This window comes from Lissotriton vulgaris, chromosome 11 (genome assembly GCF_964263255.1).
Source record: "Lissotriton vulgaris chromosome 11, aLisVul1.2, whole genome shotgun sequence".
NCBI lineage: Eukaryota > Metazoa > Chordata > Amphibia > Caudata > Salamandridae > Lissotriton > Lissotriton vulgaris.
The window spans coordinates 708,555,208-708,580,482 of NC_141699.1; the positions used below are offsets into that span (position 1 = coordinate 708,555,208).

General features: G+C 41.4%; 1 protein-coding gene across 1 annotated transcript in view; it reads left to right on the forward strand.

Annotated features, from left to right (window-relative positions):
• Nucleotides 1-25,275, forward strand: part of RBP2 (retinol binding protein 2) — a 48,253-nt gene that overhangs the window by 17,506 nt on the left and 5,472 nt on the right. Inside the window, exons 2-3 of the mRNA XM_086943784.1 lie at nucleotides 3,474-3,652; nucleotides 20,609-20,710. Coding sequence (XP_086799910.1) covers nucleotides 3,474-3,652; nucleotides 20,609-20,710 — 281 coding nt within the window. The remainder of the gene's footprint in view (nucleotides 1-3,473; nucleotides 3,653-20,608; nucleotides 20,711-25,275) is intronic.

The following is a 25,275-nucleotide window of genomic DNA, read 5'->3' on the forward strand; positions in this document are numbered from 1 at the left end:
TTCAGGCAGGAGATATGTCTTTAAAGTAACACCAATCTAACCAGCTGTTGCTTTAGATGATAGAAGTTCTTATAAGAATATCCGTAAAATGCATCAATATATATGATGAATTTCCTCTACATAACTCCTGAAATAACGGTCATAGATGAAAAGTAAGCTCTGGCACCAAGAAATGACATCACCAATACATACTACTACCAGCACATCATTTGAAAAACACCCTGTAATATATCATGTAAATGCAATTGTCTTATCGCCAAACTCCAGCTTGGCATTGCCTGAAAAACAGATCTCATTCCCACATGCCAATTTTTCATTTCATGTAATTAGACCCAATCCCATCGACAAAAAGATGCTTTATAAATCAATTGTGTCACTGAAGACCAGCTTTTCATGTGTAGTACAAATATACAAATGGGGTGTTCAAATAAAAAACAGCTTGTCATTTTTAGCACTTAAATGTACTAAGTGTCCTTTTGCTACACATGGGCATAATCTACCTCACATGCCCATGTATCACAATTACATATCTAGAAAACCAGTTTAATTAGTATGGCAGCCAGCAATTTAAGGGATGCCTAACTTGTCTGAGGATGTCTATAAAAGACTTGGATTTGCAACCACAGGCCATCAAATGACAACCATAATGCAAAAATGACTGATGATTTGCAAAGGGTGACCATCACATGCTACACACACCTTTATACCAGGGATTCCCAGAATAATACTAGTTTGCCCACAGTATGCCAATGAAAGCCCCCTTATTCCAGTACTGCCTTAATACCTAGAATGTCGTCAATATGCCACGGACAGCCACCTCATGCAATGGTCACCATAATGATCTTAATGGCAACAAAGTACTGAGAAAGTCTGCTCTAGGAGACAGCGCCCGTTGCGTCACCATTGTGCATATAAGACACCGAATATGGCCAAGAATTCAACCTTATGCCAGAGCTACTGTAGTGACTAGAATGCTAGGATGCCCAGGCTTCCTACCAGCGGCATATGCATGCTAACAACCACTGTAAGAGAACAACTTAAAAGAATCCTTTTACTATGTAAATGCATGTTCTAAAAATGAATGTTATATGTTCTTCTAAAAGTAAGTAACATTGACTGAACAATAATATTTCTTACTGTTACTGTATTAACTGTATCTGATGTTTCATGTTTTTTAGTACTTTTTAACCTCACTAGCCCCTAAAATCCAAGCATAAGACGAAGGTACTTGGCAAGTCCATGAGTTTGGAGTCACCAATGATAGGCATCATGAATTAAAGTGGAGATGGAGGGTTTTTATACGTTTATAACATCTCTGCAATTCTATAAGCACTGTTAGGACATTCCAAAACATAAAGGCTAAAATGTAAACATCTCTACCTTTAAGTCGTTGTTGCTGATGACATAGGAGTCCAAATTGATTAGCCTCTAAAAACTGCAAGTATCAAAAAGATGATTAGAGGACCCAGATTACTTGATCAACTCTGAGGAAGAGACGGAGAGCAAACATGGTACCACATATAGGGGCAGATGTATCAAGATACCCATTTGCGATTCTCAAATAGCGATTTTTTGAGAATCGCTATTTGAGAATTGCAAAATGGTATGTATCTAGAAATTCGCTATTTTTAGCGATTTCTTAAAATTCCTTAATTGCGATTAGCAAATTGCTAATCGCAATTAAGGAATATTTTTCCATTCGTTGTAAGGAATGGGAAATTATTCTCAATTTGCGATTCGCAATTTGCTAATCGCAAATTGAGAATAATTTCAAGGGTGTCTTAAGGAAAGCCTGCTGCACCCCTGAAATTTACATGTGTGCACATATGGCGCACATACATGCCCTAAGGGCATGTATAAGCGCCACATGGCACTTTTACAAATGTCAAAAAGTGCATTTGTAAAAGAATTCGCAAATTAACACCAACAACAAGTTGGTGGTAATTTGCGATTTCTTAGTGTAAATTCGCAAAACCTGAATGCTTCATACATAGCATTTAAAGAATCGCAATTTGCGATTCCTTAAATGCTGACGCAAACGTCAGGAATCACAAATTTTGTGAGTACTTAAGTTTGCGATGCGATTTCAATGATACATCGCATTTTCCGATTTTTTTGTCGCAAACGCTGCTATTTTGCGTTTCGTAGCGTTTGCGACAAAAAAAACTCTTGATACATCTGCCCCATAGTGCCTAAAAGTTACTATGAACTCTATAAGAAATTAAATCAAGGCCCATATAAGATAGAAACGTGTTCGAATTTGACAGAGGTCATAACCAGTTGAGTGGTGGCATCATAAATTAACAACATTGATTTTTAAGATATCTAGGATGATCATTACCATATTTTTATTACCAGGGACATGTATTGGTTATCCATGATTTCTGTATTGTTAAATATGAATGACCATGGTTTATCCTGGTTTTCAACAAACATTTGATCAAAGCAAGAAACCTAACATTACCATCTTTGTTACCTTAGTAAATCATGGGCCCTATATGATCCATATTTGCTGTAATCCTAATATCCTAGTTCAGGGGATGAGTGATCATTCTCGAGACTCTCTGTTGATTGAAGCGTGCAGTTGATGTAGTTTAACACAAAAGGCTAGATGAAGATTTGAATTTAACATCAAGATCCCTAAACTAAGATGATGATAGCTCAGGCTGACATCCATTACGGCTTTCTAGGAACAGAGGGGAGACATGTTTTCCTACCTTTTAACAGGCAGAAGTCTACACGGAAGCCATTTAAAAGAGTGTTGTCCACTAAGAAATGCTGGGGTTCACTCATCACCACTCATTCCAAAAGTAATAAGCAATAGACAGTCAGGCAGAAATGAATCACGAAGAACTAGTATTGGCTTCTAGAGATTTTACCACTGCTTACTTGTTTTTGTTTGACACCCTGATCGTTTTTATAAAGATATAGTGATGACACACCTCACCCCAGAGAGAACCACTGTTGCAAAAGTACTTACTCTACACAGATCTAAAAGAAAGCTGGATCTGACTTTAGAGTTGCTTTGGCTTACAATGCAAATGTAAATATTTATGAAGCCAACTCAATCCTAAGAATCCTTGTTTGTTCAGCTTTCTGTACTTAACTGCTGGAAAAAAGCACTCAATAATACAGTTTCCTTTAAAAAAGGGAACAATAATTGATGGAAACCTCAAAACACACTCTAGGTATCATGCTTGGGCTATTGAACTGCTTAGAAGACATCTCAGCACATCAAACAAGCTATCTATTCCAGGCGTCATTCACACACTGATTCCATATGATAATGGAGACCCAGGAATGTAAGTAAGATAGGATGTGCAAATTTTACAGTGAAAGGACACATCATGGTATACAAGTATAGGTTGCATTTACATCCTGTCTCTTACTACACAATACTAATGCATATTATTGAATTTGTTCTTTGAATATGGCCTACCAAAATTTAACCCAAGATGTACTATTCTTAACAGACATAGATTTTGCTACCCGGAAGATAGCAGTGCACCTGAAGCAAACAAAGGAGTTTGTTCAAAATGGAGATGTTTTCCAAACAAAAACGTTGAGCACGTTCAGAAACTACAACTTAGATTACACCGTGGGAGTGGAGTTTGAGGAGAAAACCAAGGGACTTGACAACAGGACAGTACAGGTACATGCGCACCCATGATTTCCTTGTTGCTATATCCCTATTGGATGATGACCCAAGTGCTTGCATGAAATTGTCAGAAACTATAACTGCCAAAAATTGCTAGTATTCTAGGGTTGCCACCGGGTCTAGCGAAACTCAATCAATGCTATATTAGGCTTGGTTGATACACAAACACAGTACTGGCTCCAAAGGAGGGGGACTTTCAATGTTTAAATACCTGAACAGCGGAAAATCCCCATGAACACAAAAAAACGTCCTTTAGCAGGTGGATTGTCTGATCAATTTACAATAAAATGTCACTAACATCTTTGACCCTCACTTTACTCAGCTTCACTTTACATTCATCATTATGACAGAGCTTGAACCCAAGTAGTCAGCAATCAGTTCAACCACCTTTCCCGTCAATATGGGGAAGTAGGTCGATGTAAAGACTGACTAACTCCTCAACCTTACTTCGCAGTTCAAAGCACGCATTGTGGTCATCTACTGCTTTCATGAATCAACTCATTTCTTCCTTGAGCACCTTGATAATTTTCTGAACTAATTAAAAACCGCTTCCCCAATCCAGATCTTTGGAGATTGTAATATTTACAAAACGAATTACACAGAAACTGCATTCTTTGTGCAGTTTCTCTCTGGCCGTGTGGCAACTTACACACAAATATTTATTTTATCTCTTAGTAACACATTTGACCTCCTAATAGTCTGTCCTTGAGGCCTTATCAGTATACATATCACTCAGCCTCCACACCAACCTCATTCACCCACCAGGGACCTGACCTGCCCCTCTCCCATTCATAAAATAACCCTGCCACCATCCCTTATTATAATGCAATAAGTTCACCTCATCCTAACATCAACAACAGTATATTCCTCTATGCTCTCGGTGTACACTACCCATGAAGAGCCACTACCCCTTCCACACTAGAAACACAACCCACAATATCTCTGGCTATCCGATCTCAGAAAAACAGCATGCAGACAAGTATGTGCAACTGCTAGAAACTAACTTAAAGATAATTTAAGACAGACAAACAATATATGTGCCCCATCACTAGTACTTTCACATTGCCAAAGCTAACAATCTCTCCCTCAGTCCCACCAAAATCAACTATCAGAGAAGCTTTAATCATTGCTTTTACAATTCCACATCTCTATCATTTCATCCACCCAAACAACTAATGATGGCAAATTCTTTCCATACTAACTTTCACAACATCAGAACCACACTGACTCCCTAGGCAAAAAAAATTTTTTTTTTACTCCTATCCACTTTTTGGCAGCTACAGTGCCATTCTTACATACTTCCAGACACCCTTGCTCATTGATCTCCCCCATTCTAAAACCCACTAAACACCTTCTGAACCTGTGCTAAACACATCTGTCCAAAAATGATCAAACCTCCGTCCCGCCCTTCATCCACCCTTACGTCATTGTTCCATCTTTTTAGTATCACCTTACTAGGATGTGCACCCACTACTTTAAGCCTGCTGTAGCACTATCTCTTCTATTCAACAGGCTTGCCTGCTACCTATTTTCCAATGACTTGTCCAGAACCGTCTAATATGGTTTCTACACAACACTCTTCACAGAAATAGCTATTGCTCAGCTCTTTGACCATGACCACGACCAATTCTTCCCTTACGTCTGGCCATGTGTCTGTTATTTAGAAACGTGCTAAATTTCTCACGTTGCTTAAAAAGCACTCTGCCGACCCCTTATTGTCAGCAAATTAGAGACCCATTTCACGATTACCGTTTTTCTCCAAGACCCTAGAAAAATATCCATTCAGTGATCTCTGACTACGCTAAAAAAATAATCTCCTACACCAGTGCCAGTGGGTTTACGAACCAACTACAGTACAGTGACTGCCCTACTAGAGGTCTCTGAGCTTATGAAGGTGAAGCTGGATCAAGGGGGGGGTAAAGCCATTCTGATTTTATTAGACCTTTCTGCGGCTTTCGATACTGTTCTGCACACTAGACTCCTGAACAGGCTACAGGACTGCAGAATTGGTGGAACCGTTCTAAAATAGTTTACCTACTTCCTTGAGAACAGAAGACAGGAAGTCTGGACTTCCACCTTTGCGGCCCCAACCCCAGACTGAATGTCGGAGTTCCTCAGGGCTCTATACTGGGCCCTACTCTTTTCAACCTGTATATGTCCCCCTTGGCACCACTGGCAGAGGCGTGTGGCGCTAACTTTATTTCTTATGCGGACAACACACAGCTCCTGTTTACCTGCGACAAGGGAGCTGACTTTGAGGGTGAGAAGATCATTACCTGTCTCTCAAAGGGGTTCCTGTGGTTTAGGAAGAACCAGTTCCAATGTAATCCAGAGAAATCTGAGGTTATCTTTGTTGGCTCCCCACCTGCAAACGAGTAAAAACCCTGGTGGCCCTCGTATATGTCACCTCCTCTCTCTGCACAAAGCACTGTCAAGAATCTGCGCACCATGAAGGACAGCACTATCTCCAGTCAGTAGCTGGCTCCTGTTTTGGGCTTCTACGGATGCTTAGAAAATGTCTCCCCCTCTTGCCTCTTGAACACAGGAAGACCGTAGTCCAGGTACCTATCATCTTCAGACTGAACATTGTCAATGTCCTGTACCTAGGCCTCCCTGAATATTTGCTCAACCGCTTACAGGTGGTCCAGAATGCTTCTGCTTAAGCCCAGGACTCAAATGTCTCCTCACCTCAAGGCTTTACACAGGCTCCCTGTAAAAAATAGGATCAGTTTTAAGGCTCTGGTACTAATCTTCAAGGCCCTTCAGAGAAGCAGTGCGGAGTACCCCAGAGGAGAGTCACGTCCCATGTGCTGCCAAGAACCCGGAGGTCCTCCACGTTTAGCTTGGCATCCGTCCCCAGGATATGCTGCACCCGATCCGGTGGTCATTCCTTTCAGTTCCATGGAGCCCACGCCTGGAACCTTCTCTCACGGACTCTCAGGAAAGTGACTGACATAGCCGTTTTTAAGAAAATGCTAAAAACCTGGCTTTTCTGTAACTAACTCCTGCGCTTATTTATATTTTTCAGCTGTCCAACCCCCCCAAAAAAAACTCTTTACCACTGTTTACCAAACATGGTTTGCATTGCATAGAAAGCCTGTGTATTGCACTCACACTCACACTCACTCACTCATTACCCTGTCGCATTTCATTAACACTCCCAGTCACTCAGTGCGTACTGGATTAAAAAGGTATGAATGCTGTATTCAAACGTTTTAATTAAAAAAATGCACGGACCCAGTGGAGTCTTCACCTATGCTTTACTGAATTTGTTTGACATTTTAGGGGTGGCCTGCCCTGCAACAGAAGACTACCCTTGGAAAACCTTAACATTTTAAATTACACAATATTAATTTGTAGGCCTGCGCATTCTAAGACATCTGAACTGTGATGCATTTAACACACCCACCACTCCTTTTCTGCACACTTTGCCTGGATACACTAAATTATTGCAGCAGCTTTTGTATAGTTATTCATAGCTGCCAAGTATCCATATGGCAAATGACTCACTTAAGTCAGTCCTGAGCTTTTAACAGACATAACATTGGATTCTGAGACTTGGAATTGTGCTGCTAACATTGTAGCTGTTTGGTAAAAAGTCAGAATTGGCTAAAGATATCAAACATAACAATTGGACCTCTTGCCGCTGTGAATTTTGTTTGTATGCGTAAAGTCTTGTTATTTTTCCACCACTATACAATATGCATGGTGACAGCATGCTATTCACTGGCATTTGACGCTACACCTTGCATTAAATTTTTTAAGCCTGGGGTGCTAGGCAGGTGACCTGCTATTAATACTTGCTTGTTAGAAAAGAGGTTTCAGAACAGCAATGGTTTACTGATGCCAAAAGGTCTCAGAGTGTTTTAGAAAAAACACAGTATGTCCTATATTTTTATAGGACCCAGCATTATACAGTGTATAAAAGGCAAGTATAGAGCAGGACACCTTTTAACATTGTAATTCAAATACTTTATTCATTGCAGAGTATCATTTTATTTAAAAAAATATATAAATAAATATCTTGATTCAGTGCTTACAGTTAAGTGAAAAAACATGCAGTGGTGAGTGAGAAAACATTAAAACATGCACCAATTTAAACAACAAGAAACTAGGCTCCTTTTAGGCAATTTGTTATTTAATAAAATATGGAGTTAGGTTCTTCTATGGCGTTTCGATCTCATGTGATTGAGATCATCATCAGAACAGGTGTGTGATCACCTAATATTTAATGAATGGCCGGACCAGCCAGCCTTGCTGTGTGGTGAATGCAAATCAAGTGAAGGCACAGACAGTTCGGCTTAGAATAGGCTGGCCGAGTTGGCTATCAACTTAGTCAATCAGCTGATGCCTACGTGAGTCTTGGCGGGAACCAGCATTCAGCAGGCTCTTGTTCAGATAATTGCTGATTTTTCTGAGTGTAGATCCTAATATTTCTGGCGATCATTAGCATAAGTAGTGAATCAGAAAGTCAAACAGTAGCTCCGGTATCCAAGAGAAAGCCGCACAGAGAAAAGAGGGCTGATGTATGAAAGGATTATACCCATTCTGTCTGTGCCGTGTGTAAATGTGATTGTACACATTTCCCAAGATTCCTATGAGTCAGCCATTTTGTCAATCTGTGAAAGAGTTCAACACTGACAAAAGATCAAATGTGATTTTAATATATTTCTAGATTCTTCACAGAGAATAAAATAATTAGATCAGACTTAAACATGCTTCCAATACTCTGCACCTTTAATCTAAGCACACTAAACTGTAGGAAGCAAAAGGAAGTCGAAACAATATTTTAATGACATTCCTAAACAAAATTCAATCAGAATAATCTTAGATCAGTCATTCTTGTTGCTACCTTGTATAACAAGGTTACATTGTATTGGGCCCTTCAGAAATAAATAAAGAAAAATACTAATTCTCTCTCACTTTCCTTTCTTTGGATGGCATTTTAATTCATTCAGGTGCTTCTCAGTGTTTCGGTGGGGTTTTAACAGTTATTATAGGTTGAAACCTAAAACAAGATAGCCTAAACATAGCACAGAGTTGTTCATTTTCATTCCACTATATCTATTCTTGGCATTCAACACTGTTGACCACCCAAATCTACTTCAAATTCCTCCCTGGGATTACAGTTCGATTATTGAACAGTTAATCTCCTACCGCGCCAATCATATTGACCAATCTACACCAACCCTTCTCTTTGTGGAATGCAATAAAGGGTCTGGCCTTGGTCTGCTCCCTTTCCCATTCTTTATTTCATCTCCGAGTAATAATTTTCTCCTTTAGTTTCTCTTGACAAATCTAGAAAGATAGCCCATGGGTCTTCTCTTTCCCTTCTATCTTCTCCCAAATACAAACCACATTAACTGGCCGTGTTCTAGTTGTTCACCACTAGGTGATCTTACACTCCCTCATGCGCATCTCCACAAAGACTGAAGTCCTGTATGTGTGCCTGCTTCGTTCAACATTGTTCTCTAAAATCCCTCATGACTTTATCTGTAACACGCCCCCCCCCCCTTTACTCCATTGCTCAAAAAAAACTAGGAATGCTCTTTGACTCTGTTTTAAATATGATTCCTTTATATCTTTCACATTATCAGCTGAACTGTGCCAGTTTCTTATAAGAAACATTTGTTGCTAGCTGTCATTCTTTACTACTAATAACCTTGTTAACCAACTTTTCATAAATAAGATTCACTACTGCACAAGTGTGGTCAGTTCTCTCCCACCCAAAATCTCATTTTAAACAATTTATATATTAGTCAAACTGAAATGCCTCAAGATCTTTGCATGGCATGTCACAGCATTGGTTATATTTTCAGCTGAGATGAATCTTACCAGACCAATACGTTTGAAGACACAGGGCCCGATGTAGGTAAATCTACATTTACCACTTCATAAATACCGAATCGGTATTTATGAAGTGGTAAATTAGAGGGGGGGAGATGTAGGTATTTCAGATTCGGTATGGGCTTCTGAAATACCTACATCTCCCCCCCTCTAATTTACCACTTCATGAATACCGATTCAGTAAATACCGATTCGGTATCCCCCATTGCTTCCTATGGGCCTTGAAGCCCATAGGAATCAATGGGCATTACCGAATCGGTAATTACCGATTCGGTAATTACCGATTTGTGCAAGGGTGCTGGGGGTGTCACTTTGACACCCTCCAGCACCCCAAAAAAGGCATGTGAGCCATGTGGCACACAGACATGCCCTAAGGGCATGTCTGTCTGTCACATGGCATAGGTGTGCATGCACACATGTGCATGCACACCTGGATTCGGTATTTTAACACCCAATTGGATTGGGTGTTAAAATACCGAATCTGAAGGGCCTGTGGGACTGAAAGTAGTTCCACCTACATCCCAAATTTAAAAAATCGGTAAAATTACCGATTCGGTATTTTTGCGATTCGGTAATTTTACCGAATCGGTAAAATACCGAATCGGACAAAAAAAGGTCCCCTACATCTCAGTAGGCCAAATACCGGTCGGAAACGGCCGAAATCGGCCGTTTCCGACCGGTATTTGGTACCTACATCGGGCCCTTTATCTCCATCAAAAATTGTGACTCAGTATAAACAAGGTGTTGATTATTTGATTTACAGCAGTTTTAAGCAGTTGTATGTCATAATTTCAAAGTAAAAATATTATCAACCTGCATATATATATAGACATCACAATATCGAGTGTCACTAGATCATCAAGGTAGGTATACATAGAAAAGTGAAAACATAATGTTCTTAATACTACATCCATGTACCTTGACATTATAGTGCTAGTCAAAATTGTTTTAGATTGAGATTTCAGCCACAATATTGTGGCAGCCCCCTTCTAAGTAACTTAGAGCCTCATTTATGAACAGTGTTGCATAGCTGAGGTAAAACAGCAATGCAACACTATTCAGTGCGCCCTCCTTTCAACACCATGGATTAGCTGTATTTACTGTACGGTGCTCCATGCCGCACGGATTGACAGATACATCAGGAATCCTGGCGTATATGTCGGCGCAAAAATGGCACATTGCTGAAATGTGTCTGCAAACAAATGTGACTTCTGCAAGGTGCCATTTCACATGGGCAAGCCTCATGTGAAAAGGTCTGCATCACTCCTTATGCCTGCTTCAAGCAGGCGCGTAAGGATTTGACGCGGTGAGGCTTTAGAAGTGAAGAAGTGAAATCTCATAGATTTCACTGCTACACTTCTATGAGCCTTTTCTGCGTCGGAACGCCCACCCCGCATACATTATACCTGTTGCAGGTATAATGTAGCGCAGGGGTTGACAAAGTGACGCATTTGCCTAGATGCATCACTTTGTAAATATGGCGCATTGTGGCCCATTTTTGCTCTGCTGCAGTGTCACACACAGTGACGCAACCCTGGCATAAGGGCCTCATAAATAAGGCCCTTACTTTTTACAGATTTACTTCTTTTGTCCATTCTTGGTACATTTGGTCTATTTATCTCCATCATGTTTTTGTTAATTTTAATTGTGTTTTATTTTCATGATGGGGCAAAGTGTCATTGTAAGATACCAATGTCATAAATTACACAACAGCCATGAAAACCATAGCTTACATGCGAAATGCAAAAACTCATGAGCTTACTCTTGATGTGATGTGACACATGAAATTACAAATGCTATAAACAATATTGCAGATCTTATTACATATCCCATAACACTATCAATGAGACAAGAATGAATATGCTGTTTTTATAGGTGTTTTGTATTGATCTTGTGCTTTTAGGTGTTATTTTATTTTATTTTTGTGTGGTCATAGGCAGACTTACATGCCTCAGCAGAGTATCAGTCCAAATAGTTCTCAACTTTTTTAACTCAATCCCACCTCAAAATGTTTTTAAATGCAAATTTCTCAAAACTTACTGTATGGTTATAAACCAAAGCAAGCAAAGGCATTTCCATGGCTAGGATTTTACTTTTATGCCATGATCTCTTGCAGCCGCCATTTCAGGTCATGGGGCATGGTCTCTGCGCCCTAAAAATACATACAAAAGGCCACTTAAAGAATCAGGGGGATGTCACAAAGCCGCGATCTCCAAAAATGTATTTGGGGTGCCGGGAGATCCACAGTAGGATTCAGAAACCCAGACAGGAACAGGTCCACTGCATTTGCGATCCATTTTCAGCTTACTAAGGAATGGTGTGCCATTTTGGATGAGTCAAGGTTGCAGCCATGTTAGCAGGACCATGAAATCCATGAATCTATGTAGGGGTGCACTTTCATAGCATGATGTCCCAGTGTTATTAGCAAAAGACTGATACAGTATGGGCCTCATTTATGAAAAGTGACACATTGCTGCGTGAAAACAGCGATGCGTCACTTTTAATTGCGCCCTCCTTGCGACATGCTGGATGCTTCATATTTACAGTATGATGCATCATGTCGCAAGGAGTTACAGATACGTCAGTATCTGTAGGCGCAACAATGACGCATTGCTGTAGTGTGTCACGAAAGTGACGCAACTACATCAGTCGATAATTTCACATGGGTAAGTCCCATGTCAAATGTGCCTGCTTCAGTCTTATGCCTGCTGTGAGTCAGGCGTAAGATATTTGCATCCTAGAAGTGACGCAGTGAAATCTCATAGATTTCACTGCATCACTTCCACGAGGCTTACTTGCGTCAGAACGCCCACCGTGCATACATTATACCTGACGCAGGTATAATGTACCTAGATGCATCACTTTGTAAATATGACGCAACATGGCGCATTTTTTTCCCTGCTGATGCGTCACAAAAAGTGATGCACCGGCGGCGCATAAGTGACGCAAGGGCTCATAAAAAGCTTCTATATATATTTGAGTTGCAACACAGCACTGGCATCACCGATCCCATTCTAAGGTCCGCTTATTGGCCTCTGTAGGACTCTTTCTTCGATTTTTTTTGCTCCCATGAGCTCTTATCGTCTGTGGTCCTTCATGCAGGGAATTACACAATTCTCAGATATTAACAAGCTCTGTTTGCGCCTCATTTGTCTGGTGTTGCACCACTCGTCTGATAATCTTAATTGCCCTTCCCCTCCATGCACCAGCTCCTTTATCACAATCCAATCTTCTCAGGCAAGAAGGACTGATTGTGAAGCGAACTCGTTTCTCCTTATTAGTACTGATCTCTTCTTGTACCTTGAGCATGCTTGCAACACCACCTTGCAGCAGCAACTTTTATGATACAAGTCAAGTCACGCACTCTATATACAGCACTCAACATTTTTCTCACTCTAACCTGTGACTGCTGTTTTGGCACTTGCAATATCTACTTAGGGCCTCGTAACAACCTTATCTTATGATTCGCCGTTACTGCCTGAGAAATGCTCGTAAAGTTAGCACATTGTGCAGATAATCAGCGTGTCTATAGTTTCAATAGTGGCTTCCTGGATGGGTGACCATGTCCGTAGTTCTGTGTGGGAGGCTCGAGGGGCATTTTTACATTTCCAAGCGATTGTCTTACAAAAGTGGTTCTTAACCTCGGTTCCACTGCGCCCCTCTCCCCTCCACGCCACCCCCTCCCGAAGTCTGCAACACCCACTTTATATTCTTTGTAGGAGCAGCACAAGCAAAGTAAACAATCGCGGATATGGAGGACAGGTGACCTCAGTTCATTTGAAACATTGGAATGCGCTCACAAAAAGAGAATAAATTAGGAGACAACAGACACATTGATATGCTAATATCTAGCAAATTGTTTGTCTTTCAGAAAGGAGACCAGATTTTTAAAAGCTCCAACATTCCCATTAAAATTTCGATTTTTTTTTTGTATTTTTTGGGGATTGAAATACATGTAAATATGGCGCATCCCTGTGCTTTTAAAATGACACCGCTCGGCGCAATTAAAGTGGCTTGGGGCACGGGATGTTGGAACTAAAGACCACAAGCAAGGAAGCATGGTGTTACTTCCGGAGAAGAGTGATAATTCATTAAAAGAAGCATCCACTTCTAAATACCATTCTGGAAGCTGAAAAAGGCATTTTTAAGGTGCAAATCTCATCTGTAGACAAGGAGCGGAAGTATAGAACTGTGCGTGACCCTGATGACATGGTAATACAGATGGTACTGACACTAGAAACAATGAAGCCGCCACTGAGTAATGACACCATATACCAGTAGGATGTCTCACAGAAACTCAAGCTCCACATTCTTGAAATTAGGTCATTGTGCTCAAAGAATGTTGAAACAGGATAATGTAGTGGAGACAGCGTGAGGAGGGGTTCTTTTGGAATGCACAGTCAATCCCTGTTTTCCAGAACCCGGAACCCTAAAATTACTCTTAGCACCCCAAAACCCAAACCCACCATGAACCCTAAAAATACCCTTGCTACCCCAAAACACCTACCCTGCCAAAAACGTAAAATTACCCTTGGCATCCCAAAACCAAAATCCACCCTGAAACCTAAAATTAACCGTGGCACACCAACACCTATACTGCTGCACCCCAAAATCCCAACCCACCCTAAACCTTATACTTACCGGATACTTATATGTAAAACACATATGCCTTTTACATTCATACCTTTATAATTAAATTCTCTGTAAAGGCACGCGTGGTAAAGGCATATGCATTGTAAGGCTATGCATTGTAAAGGCATTGCGATGTAAAGGTAGTTGTGTTGTGTTGGCATGCGTTGTCATAAATTTGTCACAATTGCTGTTTCCCAATGTGTACTGATGCTTACCATTAAAGTCTACCTCACAATAATAATTAATAAATCAAAGGGTGATCTATTTGAATGCCCCTGGTTTCAGTTGGCACAGGATGGGAGTGAGGACAGCTCCTCGGACGGTTTAAGTATATCTCATGCATTACTGGAGATTGGAGGAGAAGACCCAGACACTGAAGTCAGGATGGAGACTGGGCAACATTACTTAGTCCAGAAGGCCTTTGTTTAACAAGGAGAAGCAGATTACTCTTTTTGAGCACTGCTCTTTGGTAGTTGGCAGTTGTCAAGGGTGCAACTGCAGTTTCAAGGTGAGGACGTTTCTGGGCATAGCCCATCTTTTGTCTGTTCTTGAATACTCCTCAGGATGGCTCACGATAGCCAAGTGCAGTGTTCTCACACTTCATTGAGCCCATGTTGTGGGTTCTTCTGCTTGGGGCCTGCCCCAGTGCTCCCTACTGTGAAAACGTCAGTTTTCACATAAACTGGATCTCCAGGTTAGTTGAAAAAAGAGAACCCACTGTGCCCCAATATGCGCTCTGTAAAAAGAAAAAAGAAATATATTTGACCAGGTTATGGCGCATAAGGTAGATTCACAATAATGTGGTAAATGCTGCAGCCACAGAATTGCATAAATCCACTGGCCATCCCAATTGTTGTTTAATCAACAGTTTAAACCCAAAAATGTGATGCCAATCAGAGTCCATTGTTAGACACACTTGGAAGAAGACAGCTTTTTCAGGAAAGGTACCTCAAAATAAACATTTATTGTGAAAATTCCCAAAAGGAAGCATGTTTAATATGGCCCAATATTTCCGTCTTGGAGTTCTGGTACCATTTAAAAACCACTAGGCCTTTGGCTTTGTGTTTTATGATAGCAACAGAACCACTAGATGGCAATATTGGATCATATTCTATGATTGTGCAATACATATCCCCAACATATATTAAACACTGACATTCGCCACTGTGCAAATATTGGATTATCATTTAAACAACTTTTGTTGTTGTCTTAACAGCTATGATGCCTTTTAATGAACCAGCACAACACGTTCCAGTGCAAAAATTCATCCAGTTTGGGTTTCTATGCAAAGGCTAGGGCAGAACTGTCAAGGGAAGCTTAATTAAAAGACAAAGCCATTAAATTACATTTTAAATTTTAGCTGCTATAGGAACCTTTGCCCTCCACTTTAGATGAAAATGGAACTACATTCAGCTGGTCAGGAAAGTATCAGAGCCTTTGCTTGGTTTGGGGTAAATTTGTTCAGTTGATTTCAATACGTTAGTGTAACAAACACATTAGTTGATCTTGAAAGGGTTAAAACGTTTGACATATCTGGAAAAGTAATCAGTGAAACCGGTTTGAAAGTGATAACAAATTAGACATTTCTGGAAATGTAATATATGAATCCTCCATGAAATTGTGAATCCACTGGGGATGTGCAGATCCAGTTAAAAAGATAAATGTACACCTTTGGATGCGAGAGTTTTTTCGCTTGTTGTCCATTCCAGATTCGCAAACCCTGCTGTATATTTGCAGATCTGTTGCACTCTTGATTGATGGGCCTTCATAAAAAATGATCTATTGCAGGTTCTATTTAATAACATTGTGCACCATCTACCATGTTAGCAAAAAGGAAAAAAAGTAGGGCATAAGGTGGCAAGGTGGCCCTACCCGAACCCTATACCTCAGTTAGGAGAACACAAAGGGCCTCCCCAGTGTTAAAATAGAATTTTTTTGTATAGTTGGACTCACAAATCCTTCACTAGATTAGCAAACATTGGACCGTTCTTTAGTCGCAAGTCACAAGCCTGGCATTAGGTTCACAAATGTAGTAAAACGAAAAAAATATATTTGGTGCACTACAGTTGCCATGAGCAAAGGCCTGCTGTGCACAACATCCAGTAGGAAAAAATACTCTTGACTTATATCACACACATCATAAAATGTACTAAGATTGATATAGTCACTCAATTCACGCCCATCACACACATTGTCTATGTGATACAGATGCCCCTACTGACTCCATAATCATAGATGCTACACACTCTTAGGAGAGACACACTTCTTATTTCTGAGACATGAAGTCAAAACACACACTCTCAAGACTCAATATACACTCCATAAGTCATTTGGTTATCAGTTGAAAGGGGTGGAAGACCTACTCAATAATAAATACAATCCTGGTCAGTGTGACCCACAGAAGTGCTAAATTAACCTGTGTTTAATCTTCTGGTAGCTTGGCACCAAGCAGTCAGGGTTACCTTCAATGAAATGTGTAAAGAATTTGTGCTGAACACAAGCGATAATAAAGTGAAAACACAACATAAGCCAAATCCCAAACCAATGTAGAAAAATAGAGTCAATTTGAATAAATAAAAGGACACCAAATCAACAAAAGTTCAATTTTTAGAATCAGAGACATTAGTTTTTAAACTTTTCATTGAAAATAGCAGCAAAAAGCACATGGTGCCCTTCATGGATAGTGATCATCCTGGACTGGGAAAAAGTCACTAGTTTGGGCTGACCTCAATGGTGCACAGTTTGGAAACAGGGGCCGGGTTAGCACCGCTGAGGAGTTACCTTCTGAAATCCTACAGGAAGAGTGCTGTTTCGTGCTGGTGGTCATCAAAGTTTGTTGCTGTCAGCCAACGAGCAGGTCCCGCTGGATATCCGCATTAGTAGTTGTCACAGGAGGACGTTTCCCGGCAGGAAGAGGTAACTTTGCGGTCCTGCAGAGCCCAAAACCTCTGTACCTTCATTGTTTCTTATGGAGGAGTTCACACTGGTATCTGCCACAGGTGAAGGACCTCAGGCTATCTCTAGGGATCAGGACTCTTTCCAGCAGAGGCCAGCATCAGGGCTCAGGCATATCCAGTTGGTACGAGCCAGCTAGGTAGTTGTAAGGAGGCATCTTAAAGTTTGCATCATTGTAGCTCACACAGAAGATCAGCAAGCTGTCCCTTGGAGTCACTATGGGTAGCTGGGTCCAAGGCAGGCAATTCCAATTCTCCTTAGGTCAGCAGAGGAGTCTCTCCCTCTTCCTCAAACAGCAGGGTAGTCCTTCTGAATCCTCCACATGTCTAGTAGTGTTCTCATGAGGGGATTCTGAAGGTTCCACCTTTATACCTGGCCACAACCTTTGTGTGGGGGAATTACCTGACCTAACCCCAAAACTCATTATGATCAGTTCTCCCCCTGCTCCTGGCTCCAAATTGTCTATGATGACAAATGGAAGGTTAGGCATGGTGCCAGGTTCCTTTGTGTGTGCTGCATGCAAGGCTCTTTGAAGTGGAATCGGGGCAGGGCCCAACTCCTACCTAGCCATTCTGTCAGAAAGACCCTCTCCCCTCACACCTTGGACTCTTATCTCAGTGTCAGGAAAAAATATTCAACCCACAACAGGAGAGACATCCACAGCCATGTGACCCAATACACTGGCAGAAAGGCAAAGTTGGTTTGGACAAAACAATCCAATCTTCCTAAATGTGGCAGTTTCAGAACTGTAACTTAAAATCCAACATTACCATGAAAGGGGATATAAAATATAATTATATTTGAGTGGAAATAGCATTTATCGATCTAGTCCCAAACTGAAGTTAGCACTTACGAATTAAACTACAGTAACCTAGTGTTAGTCTATGGGTGAGATACCCTTAAAGCACTGAAAAAAAAATGTAGTAGTGTTTTACTACCAGGACACTTTAAACTTACACCCACCGTCCAACTTTGTAAATACAATTCAACCTGCACTATTAGTCTTTAGGAATACCTTGGGGTGACAAAGGTGTTAAAAGGGAAGAATTAGGTCACTCTTCTGAAAATGACATTTTTAGAAAGTTGGCATTTTCTTGCTCTAATAATTTGGTGCCTGATTCCTGGATCACACAGCTGGGTGCAGCTGGTCTTTGTGTATTCCTTCAAGACAGTGAAACAAAGGGATGGGGGAGTTGGTGCAGGCAGGATGGGGGAGGGTAGGTGCAGGCAGGATGGGAGGAGCAGAACTGTTCCATGCCCCACTTACATTTCAAAGGCTACCTCCGGCATGCTCAAGGAACTTGATATCAGTCTGTTGTCACCACAGACTCCTTGGAGACTAGTCAGGGGAAACAAAGAAATTCCAGAACCAGATGGGGGGGTTTGGAAGTTTCTCCCACTTCAAACGCTGGTGCTAGGTATACATATTGGACCTTCAGATCAACTCTTTAGTAGGTATGTGGGAGATAAGGGGTAGAAGTCCCAGAAATTGGGTGGATTCAGAGTGTTTAGATATGATTCAGAAATGGGAAAACCCCTAACCCATGAAAACGTAATAGAAAGAGAGATAAAGGACAGAGCTGAGTTGCTGTATAGTACGTTGTTTTCTGGTTCCAAATTTATCAAAGAATTTGTGATCCTAGGTTAATGCAGACTGTTTTTTTATTATAAAGTATAGGGTTCCAAGACAAGAACCACTGTGCATAGGAAACAGCTAACATGTGTTTTGCCCCCCCTGCCCTGGGGCTTTCTCAAGGCTGACAGTGTAGAACATCACAGGTAAAAGGAATATATAATAACAATACATTTGACAAAAGGCAGCCACATTGGTATATGTTCACTTTTAGGGCAGAGTGGAGAGGAGAAAGGTCAAGAGGTAGGAAAATAAATAAAGAATTTTGTGTATTCGCCATATTTGTGCATGGCCTCAACCATAGTTAGCATAAGGGAAAACCGAAGGAAAAGTTTTTTATTTTTAAAGTTGAAACTCAGCAACTTGGTAATTTTAACACGTTAACGGTAAAATCGGAGAATACTACATGATATTTGTAAACATAATCAAAGTGGTCATGAATATGCATGGCAGTATTAGTTGTAAGTGGGTAATATGGTAAGAATTTCATGCAAGTACCAGATGCAGCAGATTCCAGAATATAGTTCAGGAAGAGAACGGCGCCAGGGTTGTGAGAAATATAACATAATGTAGGGTAATTAACAAAACAATTGAAGTAGTCAAAGGTGTATATGTCAGGCGCGCAACGCCGATTGGCCATAAAAGATAGAGCTCAGCAACGCGTAAAGATTCCTTTCTGACCTCTCATTTAATTCGCCGGGCGAATACTGCTATATCAAGTAATGAATTTTCAGATCATTCTAATATTTCATTAGAGATTGATCTTTTAGTTACAACACCTCAAATTTACAGGTGGGTCTTTAACAAAGGCCTGCTCGCAAATGGACTATGCGCCAAACACTAGAGGAATTTTTGAGTTTCAATCTGGACACCGCTTCCGACTTTATGGTTTGGGAATCTTTAGAGTTCAGGTTATCTCCTTTCAGACAGAGCAGAAACAGCTGAAGAAGGCCACACCTTCTATACTTCAGACTGCCTTGAATGATGCAGCCAAAGCCCATGATCATGGTGCTACAGCACACATTAAGATTGAGCTACTTTAGGCTAGAGAAGCATTTCAGGATTTCTTTATTTCTAGGGAAATAGTTCATCATAACTCATGCCTCCAGAAGAGATATGGGGAAAATTAGCATCTAGCCATTTAAAAAAAAAAATCTTGTTCATCATAAGGCCAATGTTATTAAGACGATTCGGGACCCGACAACTGGCATGATTTTCTCACAAACTCAATGAATTGCAGATGTGTTTCGGGATGATTATACTAGATTATATTAGCGCCTCTCCGGAGGTCATAATGAATTGATTAGATGCAGTTGATATTCCAAAACAATCGACTGATCAGGTAAAGAATAAAGATTGTGTCAGCTGCAATAATTATGAGAGGTGCAATAGGTGATTAAATCAGCGCCCTGCCTGATGCTAGTGGTAAGGACGGGATTCCTGTAAAGGTTTACAAGACCTTTTTTGCCCCAGTTATGTCCAGTGCTACTGCGTCTTTCCAACCAGATTCTTTCTGGCTACACTATACCCGGCACCTTTACTGAATCCCTTGTGGTAGGTTTTCTTAACAAAGAATAAACCAGAGTGTGACATTAACTCATATCGCCCCATAAACCTTTTAAATAGGGATTATGAGTTGGTTACCAGGATTATTGCAAATAGGTTACCATCTGTGGCTCAATCCATTTTACATAGGAGATCAGAACAGCTTTCTTCCGGCTAGCGATATGACTACAAACACAAATATTCTGGTTCAATCCATAGATTTGTTATCTAAATCAAAACACTAAGGCTGCTGTGGTAATGCTGGATGCAGAAAAAACGTTTAATCCTGTTGAGTGGGAGGTTCTGTTTTTAATTCAGTTTCTTTTTCATTATTATAGTCACTTGTGACCTGGGATAATGATAAACTAGTCTGCGTCCAGAAAGGTGAGAAAAATAACCGAGGCTGGAAGCACTGGATTGAAGGAGATATTTTGCACTTGGTAAGTTGTACTTAAGCAGAAAGTAACCAATGTTATGTGAAAATTCGGATGCATTTGCCTTATCTTATGGGCCATGACAAGTCTAGATCCTGCATGCCACTCTGTAGAGAAGAACGCAAAGGACATCTCAAATCCTAGGTTAAGCCAGCAAATAAATTAAGGAAATTGTTTCAAGGAAGAGGAAAATTGCTGAAAACCAAGCACTTATGTGTAGGTTTAAAAAAAATGTATTAACTGCTTTTTAGGTCTGGCAGTAAAGGGCTTCAGCCAGCACAGCACCATGTATCCTGCCTCAACAGAGTTTTAATAATTGATGCAAAAAGCTAATGCGGTGGCACTACACCTCATGCTAGTGGCGTAAAACAAAAGATTCTATTATGCGATTCCTCTGGAGTTTATGCTATACCCTCTCTAATAAGAATTATTAAATGTTGTATGGTGAGTGTGTTAAGTGCAATTCCCAGAAGAGCAGATGGAGGACATAAGAAATTGTTATGGTATATACATTGTATAGTGCAGAGTCTTCCATTGGTCTGGCCTTTTAGCTACTTTTTTAAGTCTGGTTGACTTTCCAAACAGTTAGGAGTTTGTGATGTGTGTGATTTGAGGAGGATTTATATAGCGCACGAATGCCCAAGGGCATCTAGGCACTCATATCGGCAGAAAGAAGCCTGAGTTCCTGGATTCGATCATTTAGATTGAGTAAATTAGTTTGAGAAAAGCCATGTCTTTAACTGCTTTCTGAAACTGAGTAACGTTGGACAGCTCTTGATGTTTATTGGAAGTGAGTTCCATATTTTTGCTGTTCCAAAGACAAAGCTTCTTCCACCCCAGTTGCCTTTCCTGTATTTTGGGATCTGGAGGAGTGTGTTCTGTGCTGAGCAAAGGTGTCTTGAGGGGTGGTACCAGGTAAGATGTTATTTCAGAAAGGCTGGTCCCTGACCATGTAGTGCCTTATGTGCTAGGCAGAGAGCCTTAAAATCTATTCTCCTTTTCATAGGGAGCCAATGGAGTTTTTTAGGCCTTCTGAGATGGACTGAAATTTAGGGATGTTCAGTATTAATCTGGCAGCTGCGTTTTGAGTACGCTAGAGCTTGGCCAAATGCTGTTTCTGAATGCCCAAGTACAGGGCATTTCCGTAGTCCAGTCTAACCAGTGCTAGAACTGTGACTAGCGTCTTCACTGCTTCGGGGGGAGTAAAGTGCATATTTTTCATATGGATTTTAACGTCAGGAATGTTGTTGATACAACTTTGTTGACCTGATGTTGAAAGGACAATTTGTCGTCAAAGATGACACCCAGGTTCCTTACTTTTTGAACTGGGATGAGGAACGCACCCATGCTATGGGGCCACCAGTTCTGAGCCCAAAAAGAAGTTTCTGATCCAAATAACAGAACCTCTGTTTTAGAGCTATTTAGCTTCCGACAGTTCGACCCCTTCCATAAGTTTATGTGGTGCATACAATGTCTAAAGTTATCTGCTGTATCTTCTGGGTCTCTTGAAATTGATACCACAATTTGGGTATCATCGGCATAAGATATTAATCTAAATCCGTATTTCCTGATGATGTGGGCCAGAGGAGTTACGTAAAGATTAAACAGAGTAGGCTCAATGCGGAGCCCTGCGGCACTCCATATGGGAGCATGAATTTCTCTGAAAGGGAGCTGCGACCTTGACATATTGTTATCTGTTGTTCAAATAGGATGACCAATTTTAAGGCAGAGTTCTGACTCCTGCTTCTTTGATCCATTTGATTAGTATGATGGTTCACGGTGTCAAAAAGCCGCCGACAAATCCAATAGAATTAGGGCGGCTCTGGCTCCAGTGTCCAGAATTGCCCGGATTTCCTCTGCTGCCGTGACCAGGCCAGTTTCTGTGCCATGCCCTTGTCGGAAACCATACTGGGAGGAGTCCAGTATGTCTGCCGAGGAGATGTTAGTTGAGAGTTGAGCATTTTTTCCAATACCTTGGCAGGAAAGGGAAGTCTGGCTATGAGCCTATAGTTACTAGGATCCTTGGGATCAGAGTTGGCTTTTTTTAGTAAAGGCTGGGTTGACACCGTTTTCCATGCATCAGGGAAGATGCCAGAGGTTATTACTTCTTTATAGAGTGGGCTAAGTTGTTCACCGAAGATATCTGGTGCCATGTGAAATATCATGGGTGGACATGGGTCCGATGGTGCTCCAGATTTAATGGATTTGATAGTTTGAGTGGGTAATTCAGTGCTCGGTGGATCGAAGGAGTCTAGGATGCTATTGGGGGGTGGAGTTTTTGAGGTGGAGGTGGTTATCATGTCATCATCCCCGTTTGAAAGAGACTTGAAGATGGTGAGCACCTTGTCCTTAAAATTTCCTGCAAGTTGATTGTGGAAAACTACGCTGGTGTAGTTTTTTAGTGGTTCTGGGAGTTTGACAAGTTCCTTTAGTGTTGAGAATAGTTCTTTACTGGAATTGCCTGCTTGTTATATTTTTTCTGAGTAGTATTTACTTTTCCTGTCTATTATCATTTTTTTATAAGTATTCAGTGCTTGGGTATATAATTCTCTTTCAGCAACAGTATAATTGCCTCTCCAGCGCCGCTCGGCTTTTCTACAGATCTGCTTCTGTGTGGGTAAGGGATCACAAAATTAGGGTTCTGATTTGTTTGCGCGCTCACCGGTGACACTCTTTTCCGGTGCCAGCAGGTTTATTGCGGACTTAACCCAGTTGTAAAAACGGTGTACTGCTAGGTTTGACTCTAAATTCTGGTTGTGATAGGAGGATGCTAGGGTATGTTGCAACTGATGGGAAATAATGTTCTTTAGATTACGTCTTTTGAAAGTCTTATGGTGGAACTGTGGGTTGGTATTGTGGTGTGATGTGGTTACAGTGAATAGGATGGCTCTGTGATCTGACCATGGCACTGGCAGCACTTCTGTTATTTTAAGGTGAGGGTTAGATGTAAATACCCCATCCAAGGTGTGGCCAGCGTCATGTGTGGAGTGCATAACTTTCTGTTCCAGTTCTGCGTTTGCCATTTCCTCTATTAGTGTTAGTGTATTATGGTCTTCTAGGTTTTCAAGATGATAGTTAAAATCACCTAGTGTGCAATAGTCCTCAGAGTCAGTGCTGGCTTCTAATATTGGACTTATAATTTCTTTGAATTTGCCTTTTCTTTGTCGCGCATTGGGGTCTATATAGTAATGTTCCGTTGAAGGTGTAATTATCGCTAAGGGTGATGCGGAACGAAAGCAGCTCACAGTTTGGGCTGCTGCCTGCTGGGGAGCCTTTGACACCCAGAGAGTTGTTCGCTATGATTGTCAGTCTGCCCACCCCGTTTAGAAGGTCTGTAATTTTTGATAATAGAGAAACCTTGGGGTATAGCTAAGGCCAGATCTGAATCTGAGGTGCTATGTTATGTTATGTTATGTTATTTATTTGTTAAAGCGCAACAGCTGCCCCAGCAACGGAGCGTCCCGGCGCTAACCTAACCAGTACCTGAGGAGAAGGGGGAAACGAACAGAGGAATTAGATGACAGAGAAGAGATGGGTTTTGAGTTCCTTTCGGAAAGCGATCAGATTGGTTTGGGTACGGATGTGTGGAGGTAGGGAGTTCCATAGTTTGGCCCCTAAGACTTTGAAGGAACGTCCACCCGTTCTACAGAGCTTAGTTCGGGGGACCATCACGAGGTGTTGTCCCAGTGAGCGCAGGGTGCGCTGGGGAGTGTAGGGCACCAGAAGCGGGCGTAGGAGTTCAGGACAATCAGAGTTGAGAATTTTAAATGCCATGGTAAGGGTTTTGAAGTGGATACGAGATTCAATTGGTAGCCAGTGTAAATTGCGGATGGTGGTTCTGGCAGAGCACCTACGTGGGAGACCAACCACTGCTCTGGCGGCCGAGTTTTGGATACGTTGCAGCCTTGCTAGTTCTGCTTTGTTTGCCCCCAAGAGTAAGACATTGGCATAGTCCAGCCGGGCAAGGATCATAGATTGAATGATGAGCTGGCGGGTTTTGGAGTCAAAAAATCCAAGTATGGGGTTGAGGCTCCTCATTAGACCCACACACGTAGCTGCCACTTTCTTCGTGTGGGACTGAAAGTTAAGTGAGGGGTCGAGCCAGACACCTAAGTTTTTGACAACATTTTTTGGCACGGGGGTGGGGCCAAGCACAGAGGGCCACCAATGATCGCTCCAATGGCTGGGGTTTTTTCCCAGGAGAAGAACCTCCGTTTTCCCGGCATTTAGCTGCAAGCAGTTGAGTGTTATCCACTGTGCGACTGCTGCTAGGCCATCTCTGAATTTGGTTGCCGAAGGTGATGGGCCTTCTGAGAGTGTGATGACCAGCTGTGTGTTGTCAGCGTACGACACCAGCGTGAGGTCCCACTCTTTTGCCACCACTGCGAGAGGCTGGACGTATAGATTAAAAAGGGATGGGCTAAGCGCCGACCCCTGGGGGACTCCTTGTCCGATGGAATGGGGTTGAGAGATGTAGGGTGGGGCTGAAACTCGAAAGGACCTGTCTTTTAAGAAGGACTGGAACCATTCAAGAGCTAATTCGCCAATCCCTATGGCCTCAAGTCGTTTCA